This window comes from Orbicella franksi, chromosome 7, assembly GCF_964199315.1.
Source record: "Orbicella franksi chromosome 7, jaOrbFran1.1, whole genome shotgun sequence".
Lineage (NCBI taxonomy): Eukaryota > Metazoa > Cnidaria > Anthozoa > Scleractinia > Merulinidae > Orbicella > Orbicella franksi.
This window is the reverse complement of record NC_138151.1, coordinates 13,796,641-13,823,500: the sequence shown is the minus strand read 5'-3', so window position 1 is coordinate 13,823,500 and position 26,860 is coordinate 13,796,641. Positions and strand designations below refer to the sequence as shown.

At 39.7% G+C, this 26,860-nt stretch overlaps 1 protein-coding gene across 1 annotated transcript; it reads left to right on the top strand.

Annotated features, from left to right (window-relative positions):
- The first annotated feature begins 1,068 nt into the window (after positions 1-1,068).
- On the top strand, positions 1,069-19,002 carry LOC145493797 (carbohydrate sulfotransferase 11-like). The gene is made up of 3 exons (XM_081473272.1): positions 1,069-1,551; positions 12,731-12,801; positions 17,671-19,002. The coding sequence occupies exons 1-3, from the start codon at positions 1,461-1,463 to the stop codon at positions 18,496-18,498; spliced, it is 990 nt and encodes a 329-aa protein (XP_081329398.1). The 5' UTR covers positions 1,069-1,460; the 3' UTR covers positions 18,499-19,002.
- The last annotated feature ends 7,858 nt before the right edge of the window (positions 19,003-26,860 follow it).

Sequence of the window (26,860 nt, the reverse complement as noted above, 5' to 3'; positions counted from 1 at the left end):
TCTACTCAAAGAACTGTAACTTTTTGACCATAGTTATTAGAGCGGAATGATTATGAAACCCGACAAAGTTCTTTGTTGTATGTTTTTTTTCGACTTTTTGGCCTTGACCGTGTACAAAATAATGTAGCTGTTTATTCCGTACTGAGAAACTAAACAATAGAAACGTTTTGGTTACGTAATTCATGCATAGTGTTTGAGCGTAAAACAAAAGATTGTGCACGGTCATGGACCTCTTGAAACCTTTGTTTGCTTCTTTGATGTTTGCCGGACTCCATAACCAGTCGCCTCTATTAACTATGTTTTGACTAACTACTTGAAACATCTCACTTGAATTCATTAATCTTAGTTAACCCGCGGTTAAATTCTCAAGCATTCTCGGAAAGTTAATATCAACTGAACCTCGATCGTCAAATGCATCAAGCGTGTGCCGTGATTGTGTTTTAACCGAGCATGATGTCATTATTTACTACGTATTAACCGACAGCGAGGTCTTTACGAGAGATATCTCAGTCCAAGATCTTGCCGTCAGCAAGGCAAGGTCGAGGTTTAAATATTGCCATAAGGACTGAACGTTCGAGGTTAGTAAGTTATTCATTATATGGCTTTTTGCTTTGTTTTTACATGCCCGTAATCGGCCCGTTGGTATTTCGGGAGACGAATGCCCTACAATTTGTCAATCAGAGCGCGCGTTATATCGGCTACAAGACCAAGCCATATATAATAAGAAGCAATATCGTAGGAGTGACTCTCGACATCAAACGAATCATGTTTGCACTAATTGAAGGAATATTGACCGTTGATTTTAAAGATTATCATCAACTAACTTGTTACTTTCATCTAGAAATATGTCACTTTCTTTGTTATGAGGTTCAAAACGCCTTTTCAAATTCTCCAGTTTGAATAGGGTTTTCGAAAAGCTCCATTTTCGTGACGTGACAGCTACCTCTTCAGTTCCACCAGCAACTGGTCAACAATGAATACAGTTAAAAGGAACTTATCGAGAGCTCTCAAGCTGACCCAGCGAGAGAAAATTGAATTTGAAGTTATCCATGTTTTCATTAAAGCGCCGAACGTTACAGGTCGGTTCAAAACACAATCACGGCACACGCTTGAAGCATTTGACGAAGTTTAGTTGACATTAACTTTTCCCAGAATGCTTGAGAATTTAACCCCGTGTGACTAAAATTAATGAATTCAAGTGAGATGTTTCAAATAGCCAGTCAAAAAGTTACCGTGCTTTGAGTAGATTTTTAGTAAATAATTTCTGCACTAATTGCTTGAAGTCAGAACTCGGCGGCATGCTGGAACTTTAACATATTAAAATTGATCTATCAGGTGAAAAACTTCCTTTTAGACTTTAGCCAATCAAACTCTTGTGTTTCAAGTATTACGTTTTCTTCTTGCCATGGCAACGTAACTGAATAGGCGGCTCTGCGACCGAGCATGACTTCGCAATAAAAATGGCCGTCCACCGGAAGATTCGAGCTTTCTTGGGTGTTTTCTCTATCACTGTGTTATGTCTTCTCCTCTTCTACCACAGCATTTTAAAAGGTAAGTCTCTACGCAAAGTTGTCGCAATGTAGTCTTCGAACGAAAAACGTAAACGATTCAGTTTCCACAGACACGCACTATTCGACTAGATATCGTATTTAATTGCCCAGTTGTGCGTTTCAAGAGTTTCAGATAAGAAAAATGACTGACTTAGCTTCTTGTTAATACTTATCGGCCAAAGTAAAATAGTTGGGTAGAAATTCCGACCTAAAGAACCCAAAATATACATCTATATATTATTTTTTCTTTTAAAAGCCATTGAGAACAACTAGGACTCTAACTCACGTTCGTCGCTTGTTGATGGGCGTTGTTATTACGTTCGCTGTACACGGATTTTGCAAAAAAAAAAAGTGAAGATTATTGTCGGAGCTGCAGAGTTTTATTCTAAGGTGGAAACTGGAATAAAAGAATCTCACACTCAAGGCAGTTTGGTGTTAAACTGAAGCTTTTGCTTGAGACGAACGTACCACTGCAAGTAATTACGCATTTTGCAGGTTTCCGTCTGGGAAGTTGTAGTTTATGCTCATGTAAGACCCATTGAATCTTGATTCATTTCGTGAAGGTTCTGTGCAAAATGACAACGTAAAACCACGAAATGCTGTGTGTTTTTGGAGCATGCTTAAGTTAACTCCATGGAACAGCGATTACCTATATAATGTTTCCGCTTCATTTCGATTCATATTCTTTCGCATACATGGATTTGGCTGAGCAGAGCTCGCCGCCACCAGCAGACTGACTGAGTAATAATAAACCTGAGCTGATTTTTCATTGCTCTACGTCGTCGTGATCAGACAACTGATCTCCTTGGCAAGAATTTTCATGTTGGTTATAGCACCCCTTCCATGAGTTTTACTCATGTTTACTTCTGCCTCAGCGAGCAATTGTGGTTTTCTTTTAAGTATTTTCGTTTCTTTCGGCCATCCTGTTTCAATACAATTGTGCGATGCAGCAAATGCAATCTGTTCTTTACAAGAATCAGTCTTGATCACAGATCATTTTCAATCACGGAATTTTCTGATAATCGAACTGCTCTTGAGAGCTCAGTTTAATGAGGCGAAAATTAATCTGTGGTCTACTATAGAGCATGCCATAGCTTATATAAGACATAAGAAGGTCTTACTTTAAAGCGTTACCGACCTTGGACGAGTGTTGACGTTTCAGGGTACAGCTCTCCGATCAATGGTTGACGGTAAAATTTTAGCTCTTTGATGATTAAATTTAGTGATGACGGCTATAGGGAGAAATGTCGCGGATGAAGAGGTTCAATTCTAAAAGCAAAGGAATGAATATATCAGGTCATATCTATTCAAAAATGCAAATTATGACGCAGTAATCGATAATAAGGTTAATGTGTCGAGGACGACCAAGACCTGTTAAAATATATAAAATTGTTACCAATGAACGCAAATTTTGCAACCACACGCTGGAGTTTCGAGACAAAATTCCGTTCTCTCCAAGGAAAGTCTTTTTAAGCCTCAGGGCGAACGAGACAAACTAACTTCCGAGTTAGGATTTCGAGTTGGATTTCGAGTTGGATTTTCGAGTTGGATTTTCGAGTTAGGATTTCGAGTTGGATTTTCGAGCTAGGATATCGAGTTGGATTTTCGAGTTGGATTTCGAGTTGGATTTCGAGTTGGATTTTCGAGTACGTAAGGATGTAGAGTCGGTCTTTTCGAGATGGTTACTAGTAACGCAGCTGCAACGAATCGGCTAGTTTGTCCATAAACCGTCTCGTAGATTTCCAATCCAATGCAGTAAACGCCACTCACTATCTATCACAGAATAGATATTGAGTAGTGAAGTCAATCAGAGAGCGGCTTTCGTGTTAGAACTCTAGTAGATTTATACTAAAACTCGGTAGAAACACGGTACATATTTTCTATTTCTTAAATACGACAAAGAAAAAGCGTGTTGTATTTTTTTCACCTATAATATAAAACAAACGAAGAAGCCTAAGCCGTGTATTACACGGTGATAAAACTGACCTAGGACATTTGAGAAGATTCGAGAAATGTAGAAAACACTCGCCTACGGCTGGTGTTTTCTACATTTCCCTCGTGTTCTCAAATGCTCGTCGTGTTTTATCAGTGTAATACACGGCTTAGGCTTCTTTATTTGTTAAATAAAACATACTTGAAGCAAGAGGCAAGACATTGAATCTTACATGAAGTCATTTCCCCTCGCCACTACCATGCTCCGGGCGTAAATCGAAGGTAAGATCTAGAATATGATTTTTCTTGTCATATCTATTCCGGTGGTGCAAATTTAGAAATCCGCGTTAAGAATTAGGCAAAAGGCAAATATATGAATCCTATAATTCCACCACATTTTGAAGACCAACAAATGCCTCCAATGTTGCTTTACAGTGCTTTCCTAGTCCCCCCGCCCCGCCAGTAACTGTTCTGTTTTCTGCATTTTAAGCCGTTGATGTCATACTGCCCACCGAAAGCACATGTTCAGACCACGTCCGTTCCACGGCAAAGCATTCAAAGAATCCACATCCCATGAAGTGTCAACTACTGTTTGCACTCCAAAATACAGCTACGAATGCAATACTAGGATAGATTAAACAAGATTGCCTGTACCGATCTGCCATCCTCCACTGCGTGAAAGCCAAAATATTCTAGAGTATTCTAGACTCGAATATGTGATGGTGACGCAATAGAATCCTAGAGTATTCAAGCCGCACACAACACGTGACGTACACCTGGAATATTCATATCGAATACGGTGGAATACGCTCCGTTCATAATCGTGCGAGGATTTTCGTTAAAGTATACCACACATCTGTCGTACTCCTATAGTATGATGGCGAACCCTTTCTAAAAAGAACTTTATAAAAGAAGGTAACAGTTCGGGTGCATAGCATTCTCCTGGAAGCAAAATTTAGACTATGAATTCAAAGTATGTGCGATCTGCGCGTGTATACGTTTATCCTCGAATACGTGATCTTGACGCCAAAGCTATAGAATTCTAGAGTATTCATGGCGTGTACAACCGTGACGTGGACCTAGAATATTCTTATCGAATATGAGCATACGGCAGGAGCACGACCGTGTATTCGTTCGTTGACCAGAACAATTGGTTCATTCTGTCGGCGCGGCGCATGTGTTTTGCTTGAATCAAGAAATTTACACACTTTGTTGTAACTTCGAATTCCCCTCATTCGGTTTTGACGGAGGTTTTCGGGATAATCACTACAAAGCGATTTCTCTTTGTGTGACCCGTCTCGTCTGAAGTGGTTAACACAGCACGAAACCACAAATTGGACACTCCGGGATACGTATGTATGTATGTATGTATGTATGTATGTATGTATGTATGTATGTATGTATGTATGTATGTATGTATGTATGTATGTATGTATGTATGTATGTATGTATGTATGTATGTATGTATGTATGTATGTACGTAAAGTTCCGCAAAGTTAAACTGACTAGAGACGCGTAAAGCTGCGCAAAGTTTGGTTAGTAAGAGGAATCAAGTTCGTTTCGGAGAAGTTTTGGTGTATTCAGTGGAGAAAGTCCCGAGACCTTCAGACAAATATCTTTTCTCTGTGGGATGACTTTAACTCCGGAGCCCGCAGGGCAACGAAACTCCTAAATAACGGCCCCGTAGCTAGCTTCCTCAGTCGACTCCCTGCCATCATATCAACATTGCATTACGCTTGAACAAGAAATCACAAAACGTATTACGAAGTCGAAAACACTTTAATCAGATTTTTTTCCTCGAGGTTACTTTTGAAACGAAATTGACTTTAAATGTGTTTCGAAACGACTTGTAAAGAAATGAGAGAAACGACCTACATCAGCATCCTGAGTGTCCGACCTTCAACAAGCACGGATCAGCGGTTTTCCAAATTAGATACCAGGTTCTCTCGGTTCTCGCGCCATTTTTTGGCGTCCTTTTTGAAAGGTGTGAAATGTTGAAGCTTGCATCGATCTCTTGGTCCTTTTTCACTGTTTAAAAACTCTACTTTGGCGGACAAAATTCAGTTTACCTTCACTTCTTATCTGTGCACGATTTCAAGCAGTTTTTGGTGGCATACAGCTGATGAAAACATCGATACATACGGAGGTACGAGTCAACAACAACAGGTAAAACGTAAGCCATTGTTGTCTTCCCGGGTTGTCTTGTACGTACGAGTAAGTTAAGCTTAAGTTTCCAGGGTAAAGTTCAGTTGTAATGTTTGTTTAAGATGTATGGAATTGCCTCTGGTTGTAAATGTTTCTTTATCAAGCAGAAGTTATACATTGGAAGTTAATGTAACCTTGACTTCAGGAGGGACAGCAATGGGAACGATGGTGAATTAAGGTTACAGTATACCTTCAGGGGTGTCTCGCGCGCAAGCGATGTAGCGCGTGCAGTTTAAGCTGTAGATACCTAAACTCCTATATCAAATTAAAGCTTATGGAGCTGGCTATCAAACTATACCAAGAATTTTGAAAGAAAATGAATTGTCGAATTTTTCACGACCACTAAATGCGAGCGCCCAATTCACCTTTCGAAAGCTACAAGTCAAAGCGAATTTCGTTTTTCGCCAATTTAATTTTTTCCTCGGTTTCAGGGCCCAAAGCGCTTAAAAAACGTGTCTGCGTTTTGGCATATTCGATTGCAGTAAAAAGTTACAGAACATTTTCGAAATAGGAATAAAAAAATGTGGAGTGATCGTACAAAAATCGCTCTCGAAGAAAAAGTATTTCGAAATTAACAATTCCCAGACACGCGTTTGTAGTTTATATGTTAAACTAGCCACTGTCCAAATTTAAGAGCAATTGAACGAATTCCCTTTGAGTTATAACTCTTTAAAGTGTCTGCTTCAAGTGAAAAAATTTATTCGAGAAAACAGCGCTAAGAAAAATTTTCTGCTTCGCAAACAAACTCCGCCCACAAACGCCTTCAACTGGGTTCTCAGATAACTAAGCCAATCAGTGCAGGGAAAGTTTACTACCGTTAACCTCCTGGTGAAATTTACGCGCGAATCTCTAAAAAACTCTTGTGTTTCGCAATGCGCTCAAGGAACCGAAGGCAGAGAGATAATTTTTCTGTAGCTCGGTTTTTCTTGAAGCTGGTCTGGCAAAATGGGGAAGACTAAAAAGGATACGAAGGCTAGAGTGGCTGAGCAAAGGAAACAAACAAAAGACAGCGCGGAGAGCAACTGTGTGTGGGCTACTGTGCATGGATAATATTTCAAATGGTCTCAATGAGTCCGACGATTCGTCGATATCGGACTCATCGGAAGAGTCTCTGTCAGCATCCCTGTTATTGCTGTCAAGTTCGGAAATTTTTACGTAACCTTTCTTTTCTCTTACCACAAATATTTGCCCGCCTTATACGATAACTATAGCTTCATCCGCGTGGCGAACCTTCGCTTCTTCACTCATTGATGTATTTTCATTCGTTCTTCGCTGTTTTCGCTTTTTCGAACCTGTCCATGGTTTAAACGTGGTCTATGTTTACTTATAACTTAATAGAGACACGCCTAATATCAAAGTTGCTGGGTAGTCAGAACAACAATGCTGATCAACTGAGTAGTCAATTCGTGACATCCATATAGGTAATTCCCGCGAAAATCGTCTCGGTAGATTGCATACGCGCCATAGGGCTGTCAATCAAGAGGTAAACTTTTACTTCCGGTGAAAACGTAAAACCGCCCTTTCTCCGCCAATATTTAGCCTTTTTCAAAAATTTTTTTCAGAAATTAGAGATTATTCTTCGACCACTATTTTGACCCAAAAATCCAAATTTGAAGAAAATTGCCGACCCGAAGGTATACTGTAACCTTAAACCATTAAATCAAACTACTGTGTAAAATTTACTGATTGATTTATTATGATATTTTATTAGTTCTGCAAGCTTGATTTGAGGTTTCCCAGTGTGGAATTACACATAAACTTAACCAACCTTTTATGCGTATTGTATTTTAATCATAGGATGAAGTAAAATTGGTAATGCCTTACATGTATGTATAATCCCTGGCCTCCTTATTTGAAGAAAAAAAAGGAAAACCTATGAGGAAGAACCCTGGCTTACAAGATAAATGTATGTATTTATGACTATTTAGGGGGCCATGGAGACTTTTTAAGGTTTATTTTTGTAAGAGCTTTTAAAAAATTATATTGGCAAGTAAATTTTGGCATTTCACTAGTCAGTCTCTATATATTTTATATATAAACAAGGTGATTTGGAGATCTGTTTTCAGAGTGCTCAGTAGTAAACTAGAGCGTGATTATAACAGATGACGAAATGAGCAACTGTAGATCTGACTTGACATTTTATTACTATTTAGTTTCGTAGTACACAACTTGTGTGCAGCACTCGTGAGATAAAATTGCCAAATGCGAATTTACAGCATTACACTGATTTGAAATACACATGCAACCGTTGGAAATATGATAGCTACAATAAGTGAACGCTTTTACAAAAAAAAGAGGGAAAATTGGAAATTATAGATAAACACTGTTAATATTGTGTAACAACAGAAGCTTTAAAAGTTAAAATTTAGCATTTTTCAGGAAGAATTTGTTTGAGTCTCTACATGAAGTTATCAGTTCATTCCATTTTTTCAGAGAGGCTAACTCAGGTTTACAAAGGTACTTCTCCCAGAGGCAAAGGTTACATTGATTTGAAGTGGGGTTACATGGGGCAGCTTGCTTTAAAATCTTTCAAGTAACTTTGAACTTTGATTTATTGTCAAAGTCACTTGGAGGCTGCCCCATATAACCCCGCTTCAAATCGATGTAACCTATGCCTTTGGGAGAAGTACTTTATTATTTGTAAACCTGAGTTAGCCTTTCTGAGCAAACAGAATGAACTGATTAGATAACTTCATGTAGACATGCAAACAAATTCCTCCTCAAAAATGTTACATGTTAAATTTTAAATTTTAAATCTTCTCTTGTATTTCAATAATAACAGAGTTTATTCCTAATTTCCAACTATCCTTTGTTTTGTAAAAGCATTCGCTTATTGTAGCTATCACATTTCCAATGGTCGCTTGTGTATTTCAAATCAGTGTAATGATGTAAATTCCCATTTGGCAATTTTATCTGATGAGTACTGCACACAAGTTGTGTAGTACGAAACTAAATAGTAATAAAATGTCAAGTCAAATCTACATTTGATCAGTTTGTCATCTGTTATTTTATATATACATTATGTTAAGGTACATGTAAACCCTGTTTCATTGATGACCACTACAAATTTCAAGACAATTTGCTATAGTAATGTCAAACTATAGTGAAACTTTGATATAACGAAGTGCCAAGGAATTGGCAAAGTATGTTCACTATAACAGGGTTTTGTATCAAGGTTCTTTTTCGTGTAGTCTACTATTACTGGGGCCATGAAAATCATTCGTTATACTGAGGACCTCGTTATATAGAGGCTCATTAAATCGAGGTTCCACTGTACTAACCATATCCCTTCCAAAGGTAAATATTGAAAATTGAGTTTTATTACTCATTTAGGTTATTAGCCTAAGGAGGAATTTGTTTGCATGTCTACATGAAGTTATCTAATCAGTTCATTCTGTTTGTTCAGAGTGACTATTAGCCACTCATTTCAGGTTAAGAGCTGAAAATTCAGAACAATATTGAATTTGATACTCAAATTTTGATTGGATTAATTAATGCATAAAAAGTTTGCACCATATCTAGCAAAAAATGAAAGGTTTCTAGAGCTTGGCTACCTTTGTCAGTGCAACATGAAACATAATCTGTAACCTTGAACATTGTTGCTTGAATCGTTTTTAATGTTTTTAAGCCCACAACCTCTGGCCCTCACATCCTTTCATACTTTGTTTGTACTGTAAACTTGATTAATGTGCAACACAACTCTCCTTCTCTCAAAGGCATCTTAAGTATGTTTTTGCATGCACTAGAAACCCAGGTGCTTACAGTATAGCTTTCCTAATGTGACTGTGAAACCTTTTGGTCATCAATCCTGTCAACACTTAGTGTTGATCTCAGGTCTTGGTTTGAATTTTCAGCTCTTTGTCTTGAGGTTACCCTATATCTTTCAGAGTGTCTTGCACCCACGCCATTTAGCATGTCTAATTCAAGCCAATAAAGCTGGCTATCAATCTACACGTACATGTAATTTTTATTTTGAAATACTTTTTCTCTGAGAGTGATTTTTGAATGATCACTCCACCATTCTTTATTCCTGTGTTGGAAATGTTCTGTAACTTTTTACTGTGATTGAATATGGCAACACGCAGGCAATTTTTTTAGTGTTTTGTGTCCAGAAACTGAGAAACAAATTAAATTAACAAGAAGCAAAGTTTGCTTTGACTTGTACATGTAGCTTTCAAAATGTGATAATAATAATAATGATTTGGACGCCAGCACTAAAATGTCTAGAAAAATTTGGCAATTCATTTTATTTGAAAGTCCTTGGTATAGTTTGATAGCCAGCTCTATAAGTTTTAATTTGATAGGGGGTTTACATACAGTGTCTACAGATTAAATCGGATGCACTACATCCCTCTTGTCTGAGACACCTCTAAAGGTATATGGTAATGATAAGAGGGTTCCAATTGTTGAACTGAATAATGATGATGTTAGAGTGGTTTTCAACTGAGTGTCGGAAAACCAAAACTAAAATCAACTACTCACCAGTTTGACTTCTCAGCTAATCTCGAAGTGTAGTAAAACCAAAACCAAAACCAAAGTATTGTCTAAACCAAAGTAATTGTCTAATTACTTTCGACACTCAACTGAAAACCGCTCTAAATATGCAAAGCAGCAATTCATTAATTCACCCTTAATTCTCTTTTGTAACATAGCAGCATCTAGTTCTAAAGTTTGCATACAAAATGCAAGTGTTTTTTTAGACTGCTTCTCAGATGGTTCCTTCTGCTTTTTCATAACATAGCAGCATCTAGTTAGAAAGTTGCATGCAAAGTGTTATAGAAGTGGTTTTTAGACTTTGCTTCTCAAATGCTCCATTATGCTTTTCATAACACAGCAGCATCTCGTTATAAAGATTGCAAACAAAAATGTTATAGCGTTTTTTAAAGACTTTGCTACTCAGATGGTTATGCTTTTTCATAACAAAGCAGCATCTACGTGTAGATATAAAGTAAATGCATACAAAATGTTATAGTGTTTTTCTAGGTTTTGCTTCTCAGATGGTTCCTTATACTTTTTCATAACAATGTAAATTCTTCCTTCGTTTGATGAAAATAAACATACACGAACAAGTAACAATATACATGTAAGTTTTATTATTTCAGTATAAATAAAGTATTATTTGAAATGAAATGAAGATGTCATAACGGCGGTTGTTTACTTTTTGTTGGGATAACATGCATATTGTCCTGGTAATTTTCTTTCTTTTGGGTGGGTTTTGTTAGGAATCCAAAGGAATTTAAAAGTGTGTTACACTCGGCAGTTTGAACACAGTTTGGGGGATATACAAGCTTTGGTATGAGTCCTCAGTACTTCACGTTGGCGTCAGTATTCAATCACGTATACGTTTCATACTTTACATGAGTCTCGTGTCCCAGTCGAACACCACAGAACACTTGAAGTGTGTCGTTTAGAATACCTTAAAACCTCACGTATGCCTCAGTATTCAAACATGAACACGTTTCATACTTCGCGTGAGTCTCGTGTCGCAGTCGAACACCACAGAACACTTGAAGTGTGTCGTTTAGAATACCTTAAAACCTCACGTGTGCCTCCGTATTCAAACACGAACACGTTTCATACTTCGCGTGAGTCTCGTGTTGCAGTCGCACGCTTCGAACATTAGCGTGTTGTCTGACTGAACAACGTGGTAGTGTACATTACCTGCATAAAACCCGTTCTTGACGACGCAAGACATCTTTGGCTGTGAAAAATGTGACACAACTTTCGTATTCATAGCGTGCGATTCTCAAAAATTAGAGCATACCTGACGTATTCAATAGTATTCGAAGACGTTCACGTCAGAAATGGCGTCGTGCATCTCGTGTTCCAGTCGCAAACTCTCGAACAACTGAGTGTATTCGAAAATGTTCGAGTCATAAATGATCACTATATCTTCGAAGAACATTAATGCAACATTAATCTACCAAAACGTGGCCCGTATGATTTATCGAACACTTCGAGTCATTCACGAGTATTAAATTTGAATACGGAAAAACAGGCCGGATTCCTCTAGAATATTCCAGGTGTATTTCGAGTCAGCTGCAATCGAATATGTCAGAACATTGCGGCATACGGGGCGTGCGCCGATCGGTATTCGAGCGAATTCGGGCCCGAATATTTGGCTTTTCGCGCAGTGCTCGTTCTCCTCCATCTTGAAAAGAGCTCAAGACAATGACAAAGTACGTTGTGTAAAGCCACTGAAAATTTATTGGAAACCCCGCCAAAAAAACAATCCCGCCAAAAAAAATCGTAACTCGAAAATCCAACTCGAAAATCCAACTCGAAAATCCAACTGGAAAATCCAACTCCAAATCCAACTCCAAATCCTAACTCGGTAAATAGGCAACCTCTACATATCAAACTCCATAGCGATATATGCGCTAACTCAGTTCAGACGTCGTGCTTCTGCCGTGCCGAACTAAATTCAGGAATTAAGTTGGACAAAAGCACGGCAGAAGCATGGCGTCTGAATCAAGCTTTTGAATTAAGTTTGGCTAGCAATTAAGTTCGACAAGCTCTGCCGTGCTACACGACTCTGGCACGGCAGCGATTCAAACGTCGTGCTTCTGTCGCGCCAAACTAAATTCATAAATTATGTCAATGTGTTTTGGCGAGATTTCGTTCCCTCGGGGAGTTAGGAGGAGAATTGTTACGAGGCTTCAGTAAACCCTGGATTTGATTCGACTCTGGCACGACGTCTGAATCAGAGATGATTTCCTGCCGTGCTACAGTCGAACCAAATTGCAATTTAGTTCGGCACGGCAGAAGCACGACGTCTGAACTGGGCTTAAGTCACGGAAAGGCATGTGTGCAAATCCACGAGAACGGTTGCTAAGGAATACATGTTTTGCAATGACGCATTCTCGAGCTCTGCTTGAATCCTTCGGTCTTGCACTGCTCAAGACTAGCTTTCTTTTTTGTGCGACTAGAAATATACAATAAAAAGATCAGCCATTGACGGAGGAACTTCAGTGAGTAATTTTCGAAACAACTCCTAGTCTTGTTTCATCAAATATGAGTAGTATTTTCTTTTGATTTGGCAGGATCAAGGCCAACAGTCAAAGCAGTTTGGAATGCAAATAAGACTTTGGTTGAAACGAAAGAACTGCTACAGGTAATAAAGCATTTTCCGTGAGTCATCTTGGACATTGATATAACTGCTTGCTAGTCAGTCTTACCTTCAAAAAAGGTAAATCAAAGTAGCTGAATAGTGTGATTAACACATACAAATGCAGTCTAGACAACGAGGGGTAGTTGTTTGGAAACATGATTGAAAATATTCATGGCAAACAATTACGAGGCTGTACTTTGGACCTTCACCGATTGGCTTCACTTTATCTGTGAATGTCAACCATTCTATGCAATGTACAAATATCGCATTTATTTGAATCGAATCGATAATTTTCATTTTTTACGAGACGGTTTAATTTCCAAAGTGACCTCGAAACTGGCTAATTTGCCTCGGCAGACTCTGAAATTTTGCTATAAACGTCGGACGCGGCCAAAACACAGTTTTTTATGCTAACAAGCTGGATGTTTTACATGCAAAAGGTTCATCTATCCTCGATATTTTAACGGTTTAACAATTTTATTCTGTCACAGTTTGCCAGAGTTAAGAATTTTCTAAAATACCTCCTCCCAAACTTCGGAATGTGTGAAGCGTGACTTAAAAGCTATTTTCTCAAATGTGGGACCTGATCTAGAAACAAATCAATGATAACTCAAAAGTACTAACAACAATGTAAAAACATATAGAATAAAATTTGTGGCCACTCTGCACCGCGAGCCGTACAGAGCTCTACGATTTTGCCAAATATTCGCCATTTTGATGGTAAACAAAGATAACGGCGGTCCCGCCTGTAACCAAAAAACATGAACCTTAAACGCTTGGAAATAAAATAATCATCAGTACAGGTCAAATTGACCCTTTCGCCTCGTTTGCAAGCCTTTTAAAACAAAAAGAATATTTGACCGCAGACGCAACTCCAATAACAGCTATTATTTCACCCGAAAATTTCGGTTGTGGCGCCATAAACTATTGACAATAAAAGTCATTTTTCGGAGTTAGTTCATCGCACACAGAGCCCCTTCCGCTCACTTTAAAAAAAAACACATGTTTCCGGCGCTTGTTAATGCCCCTCCCCATCCGTGTTGCTCAAAAGGTACAACGATTATTAGGACAACTGCATTCGTATAGCTCACGAAACGCTCGGCCACCCCTCCCTCCCCCATTTTGACCTTCTTTGGATCCAGCACTGCATAAAGTGTCTGATGAATAATGTATCGATCAAGTAGAAACATCACGTTCACCGAGCAAACCTGCGGCATTTGACTCGTTTATGTGTCTAAGGGCGCAGGAATTTGATAACGTTAAAAATCAGCACTGTATGGGGCTGGTGGGTGTAAATTTGAGCAAAATTTCAGCATTTTGGTACACGGATCAAAATCATGGCAGAGATCGCGGAGATCGAGACGCAAGAGGAATTTAAGGAAAAATAATGTTCGTTAGTGACATTGCCACTGGAGTGAAAGGGCCCCCAAAAGCCGTGCGCTGCCAGAGTTAAAATCGCATTTCCAAATCTCGTAAATTCCCGTTCAATAAGCGTATGTTTTTAAGCATGCTCGAGGAAAAGGGCCATTTGATCGCCTTATATGATCCTAAGATGGGGCTTTTGAGAACATTTTTGGACGGGGGATTGGGATTTCCCCGCCGGAAAATTCAAATGTAAAATACCCGTGGGGAAATGTTGAATATTCGAATGAGATAAACTTTCGATAAACGTTTCAAAATAAAAATGAGCGATAGAAATTTTACACAACGTTTCGATGTCGTCATGACATCATTATCAAGTGACAAGAAAATAACGGTTCAACAGTGTTATATATGCGGTGAGAGGTGTGATTGTTCATTAACATATTTGTTTAAACAAATAGTTTCGCGCGGCTGGAATCCGATTGCGTGTTCAGGCTAGGTTTCTTCTTTCTAATAGACAGCATTTCGTAAATCAAACAATCCAGTTTTCCGTTGCATTTCTTTAGGACGGAAAAATTATTGGCAAGGTCGTCGATGTTATAAAGGCCGTGATCGTTCTTTCAATGCTTTCCGATGGCGGAGAACCTGTGTTCATCAATACGTTGGTGCAAATGCCGGCTGGTATACCCGACATACTCTGCATCGCACAGATCACATTGGTAATTGTACACTACGCATTGTTGATTAATTAGAGATGGTTTTGGTGCACGCATCTTGAGATCTTCACAGATTTTGCGACTCTTGAATACTGGTTGAAGAGTGTGATCTTGCCAATAATTTTTCCGTCCTAAAGAAATGCAACGGAAAACTGGATTGTTTGATTTACGAAATGCTGTTTATTTGAAAGAAGTAACCTAGCCTGAACATGCAATCGGATTCCATCCGCGCGAAACTATTTGTTTAAACAAATATGTCAATGAACAATCACACCTCTCACCGCATATATAACACTGTTGAACCGTTATTTTCTTGTCACTTGATAATGATGTCATGACGACATCGAAACGTTGTGTAAAATTTCTCAGTTTCGCTCATTTTTATTTTGGAAATGATGCAGTTTTGAATTGACCGGTACATAATGTCATGTCTTCATTATAATTTGCCATCAAGAAGCCGAGACTGATAATTTACAAAGGCATTCGGTTTTGGAAATGCGTCATTGCGCGAAACAATGATCGCGAAAAGGAACAACAAAGTGTAAATATGTTATCTTACTACTGGAAATAGCACATGCTTCGTAAAAAAAATAACAAAAACCAGCAAAAGATATCACACTTACGCGATCTGACAGCCGTAATGGTTTTGCCAAAAAGAATACATATTTCGTCGGCCATTTGGAAGTTTATGACGTGTTTTCCCGCCAGACTTGTAACTTTCCCAGTATGCCCAGGGTGTTGGCACGTCCTTGGCGCTCGCCAAAATCTTCCAAGCGAGTGTCTGTGTCTTGGGCACATGGTAATGCGTGTGAGTTGTGTCGCCGACATCCCACGAATACCCGCTCTCGCCATGATCAGCTCGGCCTCAATAACATCGCCACATTTCGATAAATGACAACTTAACAAATGCGCAGAAATGCCCGCGTTGCACTCCGACAGAACAACATGGTTTTCCCTGACCCTCGAGGATTCACAAGGAGTCTGAAGTATTTCGTGAAGCGAACAATTACTTTGCTTAGCCGACATTTTGTGCAGTTAAGACGAATGCTTTGCGGAGAAGATTTTATATGTAATTGAATTAACGTAACATTAAAGTGCGAATTTTTATACGCAGTAACATTTTTCCACACTGACATCCTGAATTTTGAAACAAATTTTTTTCCGATTGTACCCCCAGCGAAAATAAACTCATGCAAAACCTTTTGAACTAAAGTATCTTCAGCAGCAGAAATTTTTGTGTACCACGAAATTTCTCTAGAAGAGGTAGCTTTAAACAAAAGAGCCAACCTGGCTCGTCGGTTTACTTCAATTAAAGTGAAACTAGCAAGTGAAGCCTTGAAAGCAAACATTGCGTTACCGCATCGTGAGAAATGAAAAGAGCTCACTAACCGGTAAAGGCTGGTTTTCACTAGAGCATAAGCACAAGCACAAGCATAAGCATAAGCACAAGTGAAAACATCCGCGACATAAACATAAGCATAAGCAGAAACATAAGAAGAACGAACCCACTTATTTGTCTTGTGTAGTTTTCACTAGTAACGCGCTCGACATAAGCATAAGTATAAGCACAAGAAAAACGGAACTGTTCGTTTTTCTTGTGCTTATGGTTATGCTTATGTCGAGCGCGTTACTAGTGAAAACTGCACAAGACAAATAAGTGGGTTCGTTCTTCTTATGTTTCTGCTTATGCTTATGTTTATGTCGCGGATGTTTTCACTTGTGCTTATGCTTATGCTTGTGCTTGTGCTTATGTTCTAGTGAAAACCAGCCTTAAAGAAAGCTTTTGCAAGGAGGCTGAGACATTTTTTTTCCTTCGGGTAAGAAACAATTATTTTTTTGCCTTTAAAAGTATGTAAAAGAAATCAGTTTAAGCGTTTGGTCGTCTCATCGTAACAAAAACTCAACCGGCTGCAAAACATGTAATTTGTATATATGGATGGGAAAAAATATTCATCGTTTTTACAGTTTAAAATACCAAATGAAGGTAGATTTTCCCGAAACTATGGCTAAACTTCGGATAATCTACTTTAAATCTACAATTTGACCTGTAGTGATGATAATTTTATTTCCAAGCGTTTACGGTTCATGTTTTTTGGCTACAGGCGGGACCGCTGTTATCTTTGTTTACCATCAATATGGCGAATATTTCGCAAAATCGTGGAGCTCTGTACGGCGCACAGTGCAGAGTGCCCACACATTTTATTCTATACATTTTTACATTGATGTTAGCACTTTTTATTTATCATAAATTCGTTTCTAGATCAGGTCCCACATTTGAGAAAATAGCTTTTAACTTTAGGTATGTCACGCTTTGCACATTCCGGAGTTTGGTAGGAGGTATTTTAGAAAAATTCATAACTCTGGCAAACTTTGACAGAATAAAATTGTTAAACCGTTAAAATATCGAAGAAAGATGAAACTTTTGTATGTGAAATATTCAGCTTGTTAGATAGAAAAACTTGGCTTTGGCAGCGTCAGACGTTTATAGCAAAATTTCAGAGTCTGCCGAGGCAAATTAGCCAGTTTCGAGGTCACTTTTAAAACGTCTCGTAAAAAATAAAAAAATCGAATTGATTCAAATAAATGCGATATTTGTACATTGCATATAATGGTTGACTTTCACTGAAAAAATGAAGCCAATCGGTGAAGGTCCGAAATTTGCCTTATCCGTTCTTACGCGGACAGCCTCTTAAGACTTCATTAGGCCTTACAACTCAAGTTCAGAATTACCTTAAACTAATGATGGGTTAAAAATGTTCTTGTAATAATTTTTATTTACATCTTTCACAAATAGGACTCTTCTAGCATCAGTCATAGTTTGAGGATGGAAATTCGTTTACAAGAACGAAAAGCTCGAGTCCAAGATTACTGCAAGAGGCACAAACGTAACGCCGACACTGTACTTGGGAAGGATCTTCATTATTTCAACGTGTTTCGTAGCAGGAAACTTATTTACTGCTTTATACCCAAAGTCTCAAGCACACAATGGAAAAAGGAACTGTCACCCTTGGTAGAAGATGACAAGCAAATTTATAAGGGCAGTTTGAAAAACGATCTAAGCAAATTCCCTCGACAAGAAGTGGAACCAATGCTTAAGAACTATTTTACGTTCCTATTTGTCCGGGATCCTATGGAGCGGGTGCTTTCCGCTTACAAGGATAAATTTGTGAAAGATAACTGGTATTATCATCCAGTGCATGGTAGAGATATAATCAAACGATACAGGCCTAATGCAACAAAGCAGGCCCTTGAGACAGGCAGCGGTGTGACTTTTCCAGAATTCACGCAGTATCTGGTAGAAACACGACGGTGGGATGAACACTGGCAAGAATTTGACAAACTATGTCATCCCTGTGCTGTAAACTATGACTTTATAGGTCGTTTCGAAAATCTATTTGAAGATGCTCGTTATTTGATAAAAAAGGCGGGAATTGACGACCGCGTTTCTTCTCATTCATTTCGTTCGTCTAACACGGCGGCTGACATGTTACATTACTATTCTCAAATTCCTAAACAAAGAATTTTTCAAATGGCAAAGATGTATGAAAGTGACTATGAACTGTTTGGTTATTCTTTTCCAGGCAAATTGGGAGCACTTTTGAATTCAACTGATAGCCAGTAATTGCACGCGTTATGTTTTTAGGGCTAGATTGAAAATACTACAAGAAAATATAGTCAATGTCCCGACAATGTGTAATAGTGCTTTTGCAACACGAGCTAAACGATGTATTCAGGAGCAAAACAGAAAATGTCACGTTTCAGATTGTTATCACAGTGTGAACTAAGACTGGGAGCTGTTAGGAATAATAGAAAATACAATCCAATACTTAAACGCCAATTTCACTGCGAACAATTCGGACTTGGCTGCTTGGAAGCTTGGGTGTATAAACTGGGGGTATAAAGCAAAAGAGATTACATTGCAGTAAAATGGTGGAAGAGTAGTTTTTAAAATTTTTTTTCCTTGTCTCAGAGAGAAGTTAGAATTTGACTACACTATATGGAGATGGACCCCTTATCTACAGGAGAGAGCAAGAAAAATCCTTGCTAAATTTTCAAAAAGTAACGAGAAAAATAAGAAGAGTCTTGATTGTTAACCTTTTGTATAAGTGCAGATTGACTTTAAATTGGCTTTCACAATCAGATGGAAAAACTATCAACAAAATGTTCTCCTCAGATTCAGTGATTTGTAGTCATGCACGCGGGTTATCATGAGAGTGAGTCACCTGGAGTGATGAACTTATTAAGGGAGTATAGCCGAGTATTTATTCATTATAATAGTCAGTAAATATGATACTTTGTTTTGATTGAGAATTTAAATATAACAGTTATTAATTCGGTTTAAAGTTATACAGTAGTTTTCAATATTTTATGCTTTCGATGTCTACATATTTATGCTTTTTGGTCGGTCTGTTTTGCCGGCTTGTTTCTTGGCCTAATACTCTACCTAAACAGTTTAAATCGAAAATGTTTCAGTGCTGGGCATAAGTTTAGTGTGGCCATAAATTGGGCGACGAATAAAGATAGGTTAACAATTTCATTAGTTACCAAGGTATTTAAGTTTGAACAAGCATTCAAGAGAGTTGAAATTCCTATTTGTTAAATGTTAGAAAGATGTTTGGCGTTTCCCACTTGACTTGTGTGGTGTGTTCGTCCTAATATACATACTAAACAACTCGGTTCATAAAACATGTTTTAATCAGTTGACATCTCGAGACCACATGCTGAGCATACGGGACACTACATCTCCCCTAAGTTATTACAAAAACAAACAAGTATATCTATAAAGGTAGAGATAACAAACTTAAAGTGACTAATAAAGTGTTGGAAAGAAAGTTCAGATTCTCTTATTTTCTTCTGAATAATTTAAACTATACGCATACATAATCTTGCATTCAGGCGGGTGCTTGCCTGGCACGCAGAGGGCGCGAAGCAACTGAAGGCAAGGGGCCAGATGGAGCTTTCCGTGTATCTGCTGTTGGTTGACTGGGGCTGGTATTCGGGTGATCCTGTTTGGGCTGCACTGGCCGCTCGGGTAGGTGTGGCTGCGGATCTCTTTCCCCTTTGTCAACAGTTTCAGGATCAACAAGCCTTTTCATGTGAGCAATGTTGCGCATCTTATTGTTCCCATTTGTGTCTTGTAAGATGACAGCATTTTCACGTTTGCGAGTGACAATGTAGGATTCTGGCTCACAGTTAGGTGAGAGCTTGCTTTCACGTATCTGCTTTAATAGCAATTTGTCACCCTCCTCAATATTGCTGTGTTTAGCTGCCCGTGTTCTGTCTGCATATTTCTTTTGGCGGAATTTTGCACGATTGTCTCTCTCACAACAGCTGTTGCCAATATGCGTCCGTTGTACAGTCTTTGGAGAATTCAACTCGAGGAAGCTTGTCGCGCAGTGTCCTCCCTATCAGTAGTTCTGCAGGCGACACTCCAGGAACAGTATGTGGGGTAACGCTATACTGGAAGAGAAAGTTCTGAAGTACTATTCTCCAATGTTTCCCTTCAAGGCGAGCAATTCGCGCTATCTTCAGAATTGTTTCATTGCCACGTTCAACTTATCCGTTGCTCTGTGGCCAATAGAGTACGCCCTTCTTGTGGCTTATCCCCAAGTATTCTAGGATGACCTCAAATTCCTTTGACGCGAATGATGGTCCATTGTGACTGCGAAGAGTTTCTGGTAGTCCATGTGTTCTGTAAATAGCTTCCATACTCTTTATCACGTGTTGTGCATTCGTCTTCTTCAGGGGAATGGCCTCTAGCCAACGAGAGTAATAGTCGACAACCACCAAGAGGTGTTCACCATTTGAGATCTCATGAAGATCAACCGGAATCTCTTGCCAGGGTCCACCAGGCAAACTGCTTGACATCACAGGTTCTGGTTTTGCTCTTGGTCCTACAAGCTGATAGGGATGGCACGAACGTATGGCATCCTCCACCTGTCTGTCCATTTGCGGCCACCACACTTTCTCTTGCAACCTGGCTTTAGTACGGACTATGCCCTGATGACCTTCGTGTGCCAACATGATGGTTTGTTGCCAAAGGCTGAGGCATCACAATACGAGTTCCTCTCATAAATACTTGTCCTACTACCCACAGTTCTTCTTTAACCGCTTTGTAGGTGGTGCCTGACAACCAGCTCCAGTCACCGGTTGTCACAGCTTTGCGTACTAGTTAAATCATCTGCTGTGCCAGTCTCGACTTGCTTCGGCAGTAAAGCGGATGGCACCGCTGCACTTGCCACTCTGTATGCAAAATCTTTAATTTTTCGGGTGTCCTTATCTTGAGTTGAGCCAACGGGTAGGCGCGCGGCTGAGGACTTCAGCAGCATTATCTTTGCCTGGTACGTGTGTCAACGTGTATTGGAATTGCTGTAAGTACAGGAGCCACCTTTCTATCCGGGCAGATGGAGGTTTGGACTTTGCACTGAGTACTGTGACTGGCGGCTTGTGGTCAGTACGGATCTCGAATTTAATTCCGTATAGGTACAGGTAAAACTTCTCGCAAGCCCATCTTCAGCTTTACTAAGCTTCCGGCTAGCGTAATATATTGGCCTGTAGGTCAGGTCTTCTTGTTTTGCTCCAGGATCGCTCCAGCTCCAACAGGAGAGGCATCGTTTGTGAGCCGTGCTGTGGCACCTTGTCTGTGGTAGACCATCACTGGTGCTCTAGTTAGCAGGTCTTCGATTTCTTGAAAGGCTTTGCTCTCTTTGCACCCCACTGGCACTTAGCATCTTTGCTGGTTAGGTCCCACAATGGACTTGATATGGTTGCAAAGTTTAGGATGAACTTCGCACCATATTGAAGTGACCCGAGGAAACTTCTTACTTCAGACTGGTTCTGGGGCGTTGGTGCTTCAACTATAGCTTTCCCTCGTTCACTGGAGACTTTCAATCTTTCACCAGAGAGTACATTACCCATGTAAACCATGCTACTAAAATCAATGCCACACTTATCATAGTTCAGGGTGACGCCACATTCCTTCAGCTTGCGCATGACCCTGTCTAAGTTCTCATCGTGGTCTTTGTCGTCTGCCCCAGCGACTCGCTATGGTTGGCGAAATGGTGCAAAATTCACAAGGTTTACATTCATTCACATTTAATGTTGTTATTATTATTCACGAATATATTTATTCACATTCAGCAACTAAATTTATATTCAAGAGATATACTAATTCACATTTAACGACGTATTTCGTATTCACGAATATATTTACTCACATTTACGGGATGTATTCATTCACATTCAACGGTTTATATTCATTCACATTCACGATCGAAATATTGGTTCAACATGGTGCAATATTCATTCAACATTTTCTGCGCACCGCCTTCGCGCATCATTAGGTCCCAGCTCACGCTCTACAATTTCTGAACGCAATATGGCGGACGAAGGAAGCCTTATTATATGAATGGGTAGAACAAAGACAAACGACCCCAAACATACACAACTGAACATAAACATTACATGGGCTAGAGGAGATAACAGACTGCTCGATGATTTCGGATGAGCAAGTAGATAATCTCGTACAACGTTTTATGAGTGATCATGGGACTTTGCTTGGGTATTCCTTGGTGACCGGACATCTTCGATCATTATAGGTCTCAGAGTTCAACGGGATGGAATCAGGGAGAGTATTGACCGCGTTGACCCTGGAAACTCTAGAATCCGTTGGGCTGTCGTAATTTCTAGGAGAGCGTGTTCTGTGGCTGCTCCAAATAGCTTGCGGCATATTGACGGACACCATAGCCTGGTTACTGTCATGCATGGGGGTATTGATGATTTTCCTTTAATTAACCTTTAATCTTTAACAAGGTACTCCTAAAACAATGTAAAAAAAAAACTATACTAGCGTTGTTGTTGTGGTTTTTTTGTTTAAATGTTCTACTAATAACAGAACTGTAGCATTGTCCTAGATTTGTTTCCCTCAGCGACGCACAGGTTTGAGTGGCCATCAAGGGTGCGAAGTGGTCATAGGGGTGAAAAATGTGAGGGTGTCTTACGACAGCCCAGCTGATTCTAGAGTCTCCAGGGTCAACATGGCCAATACTCTCCCTCTTCCATCCCGTTGACTGATCACTCATCATGAAACGTTCTACGAGATTGTCTAGTTGCTCAGGCGAAATCATCGAGAAGCCCGTACTCCACAATACGACATTTCAATGTCCACCTTGAAACAAGAAGCATTTGAACTTTGTCCACGTGAAACCCGACGATCTTTGTTGCAGAAGGAAAATAAAAATTAGAATTAAAATATTTAGAGAGGAAGAGCGGGCTTTCATTCAAACCCTCTATCCTGGTCGAATTGGGATTTGGAGATGCTGTTTTTTTGTGGGGGGAGGAAAACCGGAGCACCCGGATAAAACCCTCGAGCAAGGCGAGAACCAACCACAAACTCATCGCCGGGTCAAACTGGTGGGAGGCGAGGGTCACCACTGCGCCATCTCTGCTCCCCAAGAACTACCTCCGATATTGAATATCGAGTTCGGAAGACCTCTGCAAGGTTTGTGCAGTTTGATGAGTCGTGTCGTATCCATTCTCCATGCAAAAGACATATATTTCCCAGTATTTCATTCAGTGCTGCCCTATGATACTGACGAAAGGTAGTAATTGCTGGAGAGCTACACTCGAGCCTTATTTGGATGTTCTCTCTCAATCCTACTTCCGCGGTGTTCCATTCCCCTTCGCACTCTTGTAGGAGATCGAAAGTTCCTGCCAATGTAACATTTGTGTTTGGGGTCTTTGGTCTTTGTTCTACCCCTTCATATAATAAGGCTTCCTTCGTCCGCCATATTGCGTTCAGAAATTGTAGAGCGTGAGCTGGGACCCAATGATGCGCGAAGACGGTGCGCAGAAAATGTTGAATGAATATTGCACCATGTTGAACCAATATTTCGATCGTGAATGTGAATGAATATAAACCGTTGAATGTGAATGAATACATCCCGTAAATGTGAGTAAATATATTCGTGAATACGAAATACGTCGTTAAATGTGAATTAGTATATTTCTTGAATATAAATTTAGTTGTTGAATGTGAATAAATATATTTGTGAATAATAATAACAACATTAAATGTGAATGAATATAAACTTTGTGAATTTTGCACCATTTCGCCAACCATAACTCGCAGGTCATCATGGAAGTTGTATGCAACTTGGCAGCCTTTAATTACTTGCCACACGATTTGTTGGAATTTTTCCGTGGCCAGGTTCACGCCAAAGAGTAAGCGCTTATATCTGCATAAACCATCAGGCGCAGCAAATGTTGTAATGTCGCTAGAGTCGGGATGTAACTTAATTTGGCGGAAGGCCATATTTAGATCTGGCTTGGAGAAAACGTTGGCATAGGAGACCTCTTGAAGTGTCTCTACTGAGTGTTTCTCCCGTACAATGGCCTAAATTGCTTGCCTCATGTCAACACATATTCTGATGTCACCATTAGGCTTTTCAACCACAACTAAGGGATTCACCCACCTTTTTGGTCCCTCCACCTTACCGATGACATCAGGTTTGAGCAATTCTTCAAGTTTCTCAGTGACTTTAGCTCTTCTACTAAAGGGAATTCTGCGTACTGGCTGAGCGACTGGTTGAACATTCTCATCAATGTGGAGTTTTAGCTGATACCCTTTGAGCTTGCCAAAACCTTGAAATACTTTTGGGAATTTGATCTTTAGTAGGGTCTTTCTGTCAATTTGGTTTACAAGGTTTTCCATGTCATCAGATTTAACATCACATCTGTTAATGGACACGCCGACCCTTACGCCCAGCAACTCGGAGGCTTCACGGCCTAGAAGCGTCGCTGCCATACCGCACGTTACATTAAACTCAGTATACAGGGATTTGTGGGTCTGTGGTATTTGCTCATTAAAACCATACCTCCCTTAAGCTGGAGTGGTTCCACAAAATTATAAGCATAAACCCTCTTATTACACTCCAACAAGCCAGCATTATTCCCCGTTACAAAATGAAACATTTCCTCTGAAATTAAATTACAACTAGCACCAGAGTCAATAACAACGTCTACAAGCTTATTTTCAATCGTGAACACGTAAAAATCATCATTGCATGCTTACACGGTTCTCTGCACTCGTGTCTCCGGTCACGTTGTGTACATCACGTTGTTCCTTTGGATTGCCTTCAAAATAACCCATTTTGCCACACTTTCCGCAGTTGTGGTCACGTAAGCGACGGCAATCTTTCGCGAAGTGACCACTTTAACGCACCGCCAACATTTCTCCCCTTGTTTTGGATCACTGGACAAGCTGTTTATTTGGCTTTTGGAGATAGGAATAAGCGCTGCTTTGTCAGTACTGACTGACGATTTCCAGGAGTTTGCTGAGAGTCAGTGTTTCCTCACGGTACAACTTTGACACTCAATTGAGATTTTTGTCATTCAGGAAGGAAATGGCGCGATCTTTCACCTGATTGTCCCTTTCGCCCTCGTAGTCACACAGTTCTACTAGTTTCTGCAGGCGAGAAATAAAATTGTTGATGGTTTCACACCAGCCAATGAAGTAGCCGCTAAATGTCTGTCGGGCCATCAGAGCGTTCTTTTGAGCTTGAAGTGTTCCGAGAGCCAGTCCAAAGCTTTTTTGTAATCTTTCGCTTCGCCTCGTGCTTCGGCAGGAAACGAATTGTGGAAACCATCTCGGACTTTGGGCCCAGCTAGGTAAAGTTGTAGCGCTCTTTTTGTATAGGGTCACTGATTCCCGAGGCAGTAACATAGAGCTCAAATTGTTCTTTCCAAGTTAACCATCGTTGTGCAAGTGTAGCTGCTTCACCGACAGCGTCGACGGCAGGCAATCCAGGTAATCCGCTCAAGCATACGACCATCTGTGCGAGTTTTGTCCACCGTTTAAACACGTTTCCACTTCAACAGCCGTTCGGCGAGTTAAATATCCGTTTTCCTCGTCGCCAAATGCGGTGTGGTGTCCTAATTAATACACTAAACAACTCGATTTATAACAATAAAATGTTTTAATCATTTGACATCTCGAGACCACATGCTCGCTACAATATATCCCGTAATAATAACAATACAGTCACAATCAACATACGAGACACTAAAACTCGTTATGTATTTTCTTTAAAGACTGTTTTTCCCCTTTTCTGAACAGTATTAATCACTCCGGAAATATATAAGGGCGTTGAGTGAGACGTACATGTGCTTTTAAAGACCAGCTTTCTTTTATTTGTAGGCGGTTTATTACTGCTATTTTAGTCTGACACTTAAATGAAGGTATTACTGACTTACTTACTTGTCTCTAGGATATTAGTTAAAAAGTATTGAAAGAGCATTGACCCTATTATACTTTCAGAGCATTAATATGTGGTTTTAGGCTACAGCGCTAACCGAGCAACAATACTGTTTAATTCCAATTACATGAGATAATATCTAGATTTAGCCAAGCCTAAAAGCGGAGCGCCCAATTGCAATAATTAACTATAAAGGAAAAAGAGGGCTTGCGAGCATTTAATTTCTCAGCGTGTGGTTTCACCATTTTTTTCCAGTTAAATTTTTACAAACTATAGCCAAAATGTATACTCAAGATTGTAGAAATTACGTACGCAATATAAAAGGGACTTTCCAAGAGACGATTTTGCAAGGAATATGCCGGAAGAAAAGTCAACAACGCCTTCGGCGCGCAGGAGCTTCGCCATAATTAAGGAGTTTCGTATAGTGTGATCGTCCGGGTGAGTGTAGTTCTGAAAAGAACTGTTGTTGGTGACTGACGTTTCGACAACCTGAGCGAAAGTCATCTTCAGAGTCAAGTGAATAGTGTTTGTCAGTCGATGATGTTATAAGTCTGTTCCGTTGAACGTGATTGGTCAGTATAGCCATGATTGTATTGGCTGAAAGACTCGTGTAAAGTTTGTCATCAGTCATTGGTGAGTTTCGATCCGTCTATTGTTAGTCAAATAGGTCGGTTTTTGGTCCGTGTATTGTTAAGTCGGTCTGTTAGAAGTTCGTGTGTCGGTTTCGTT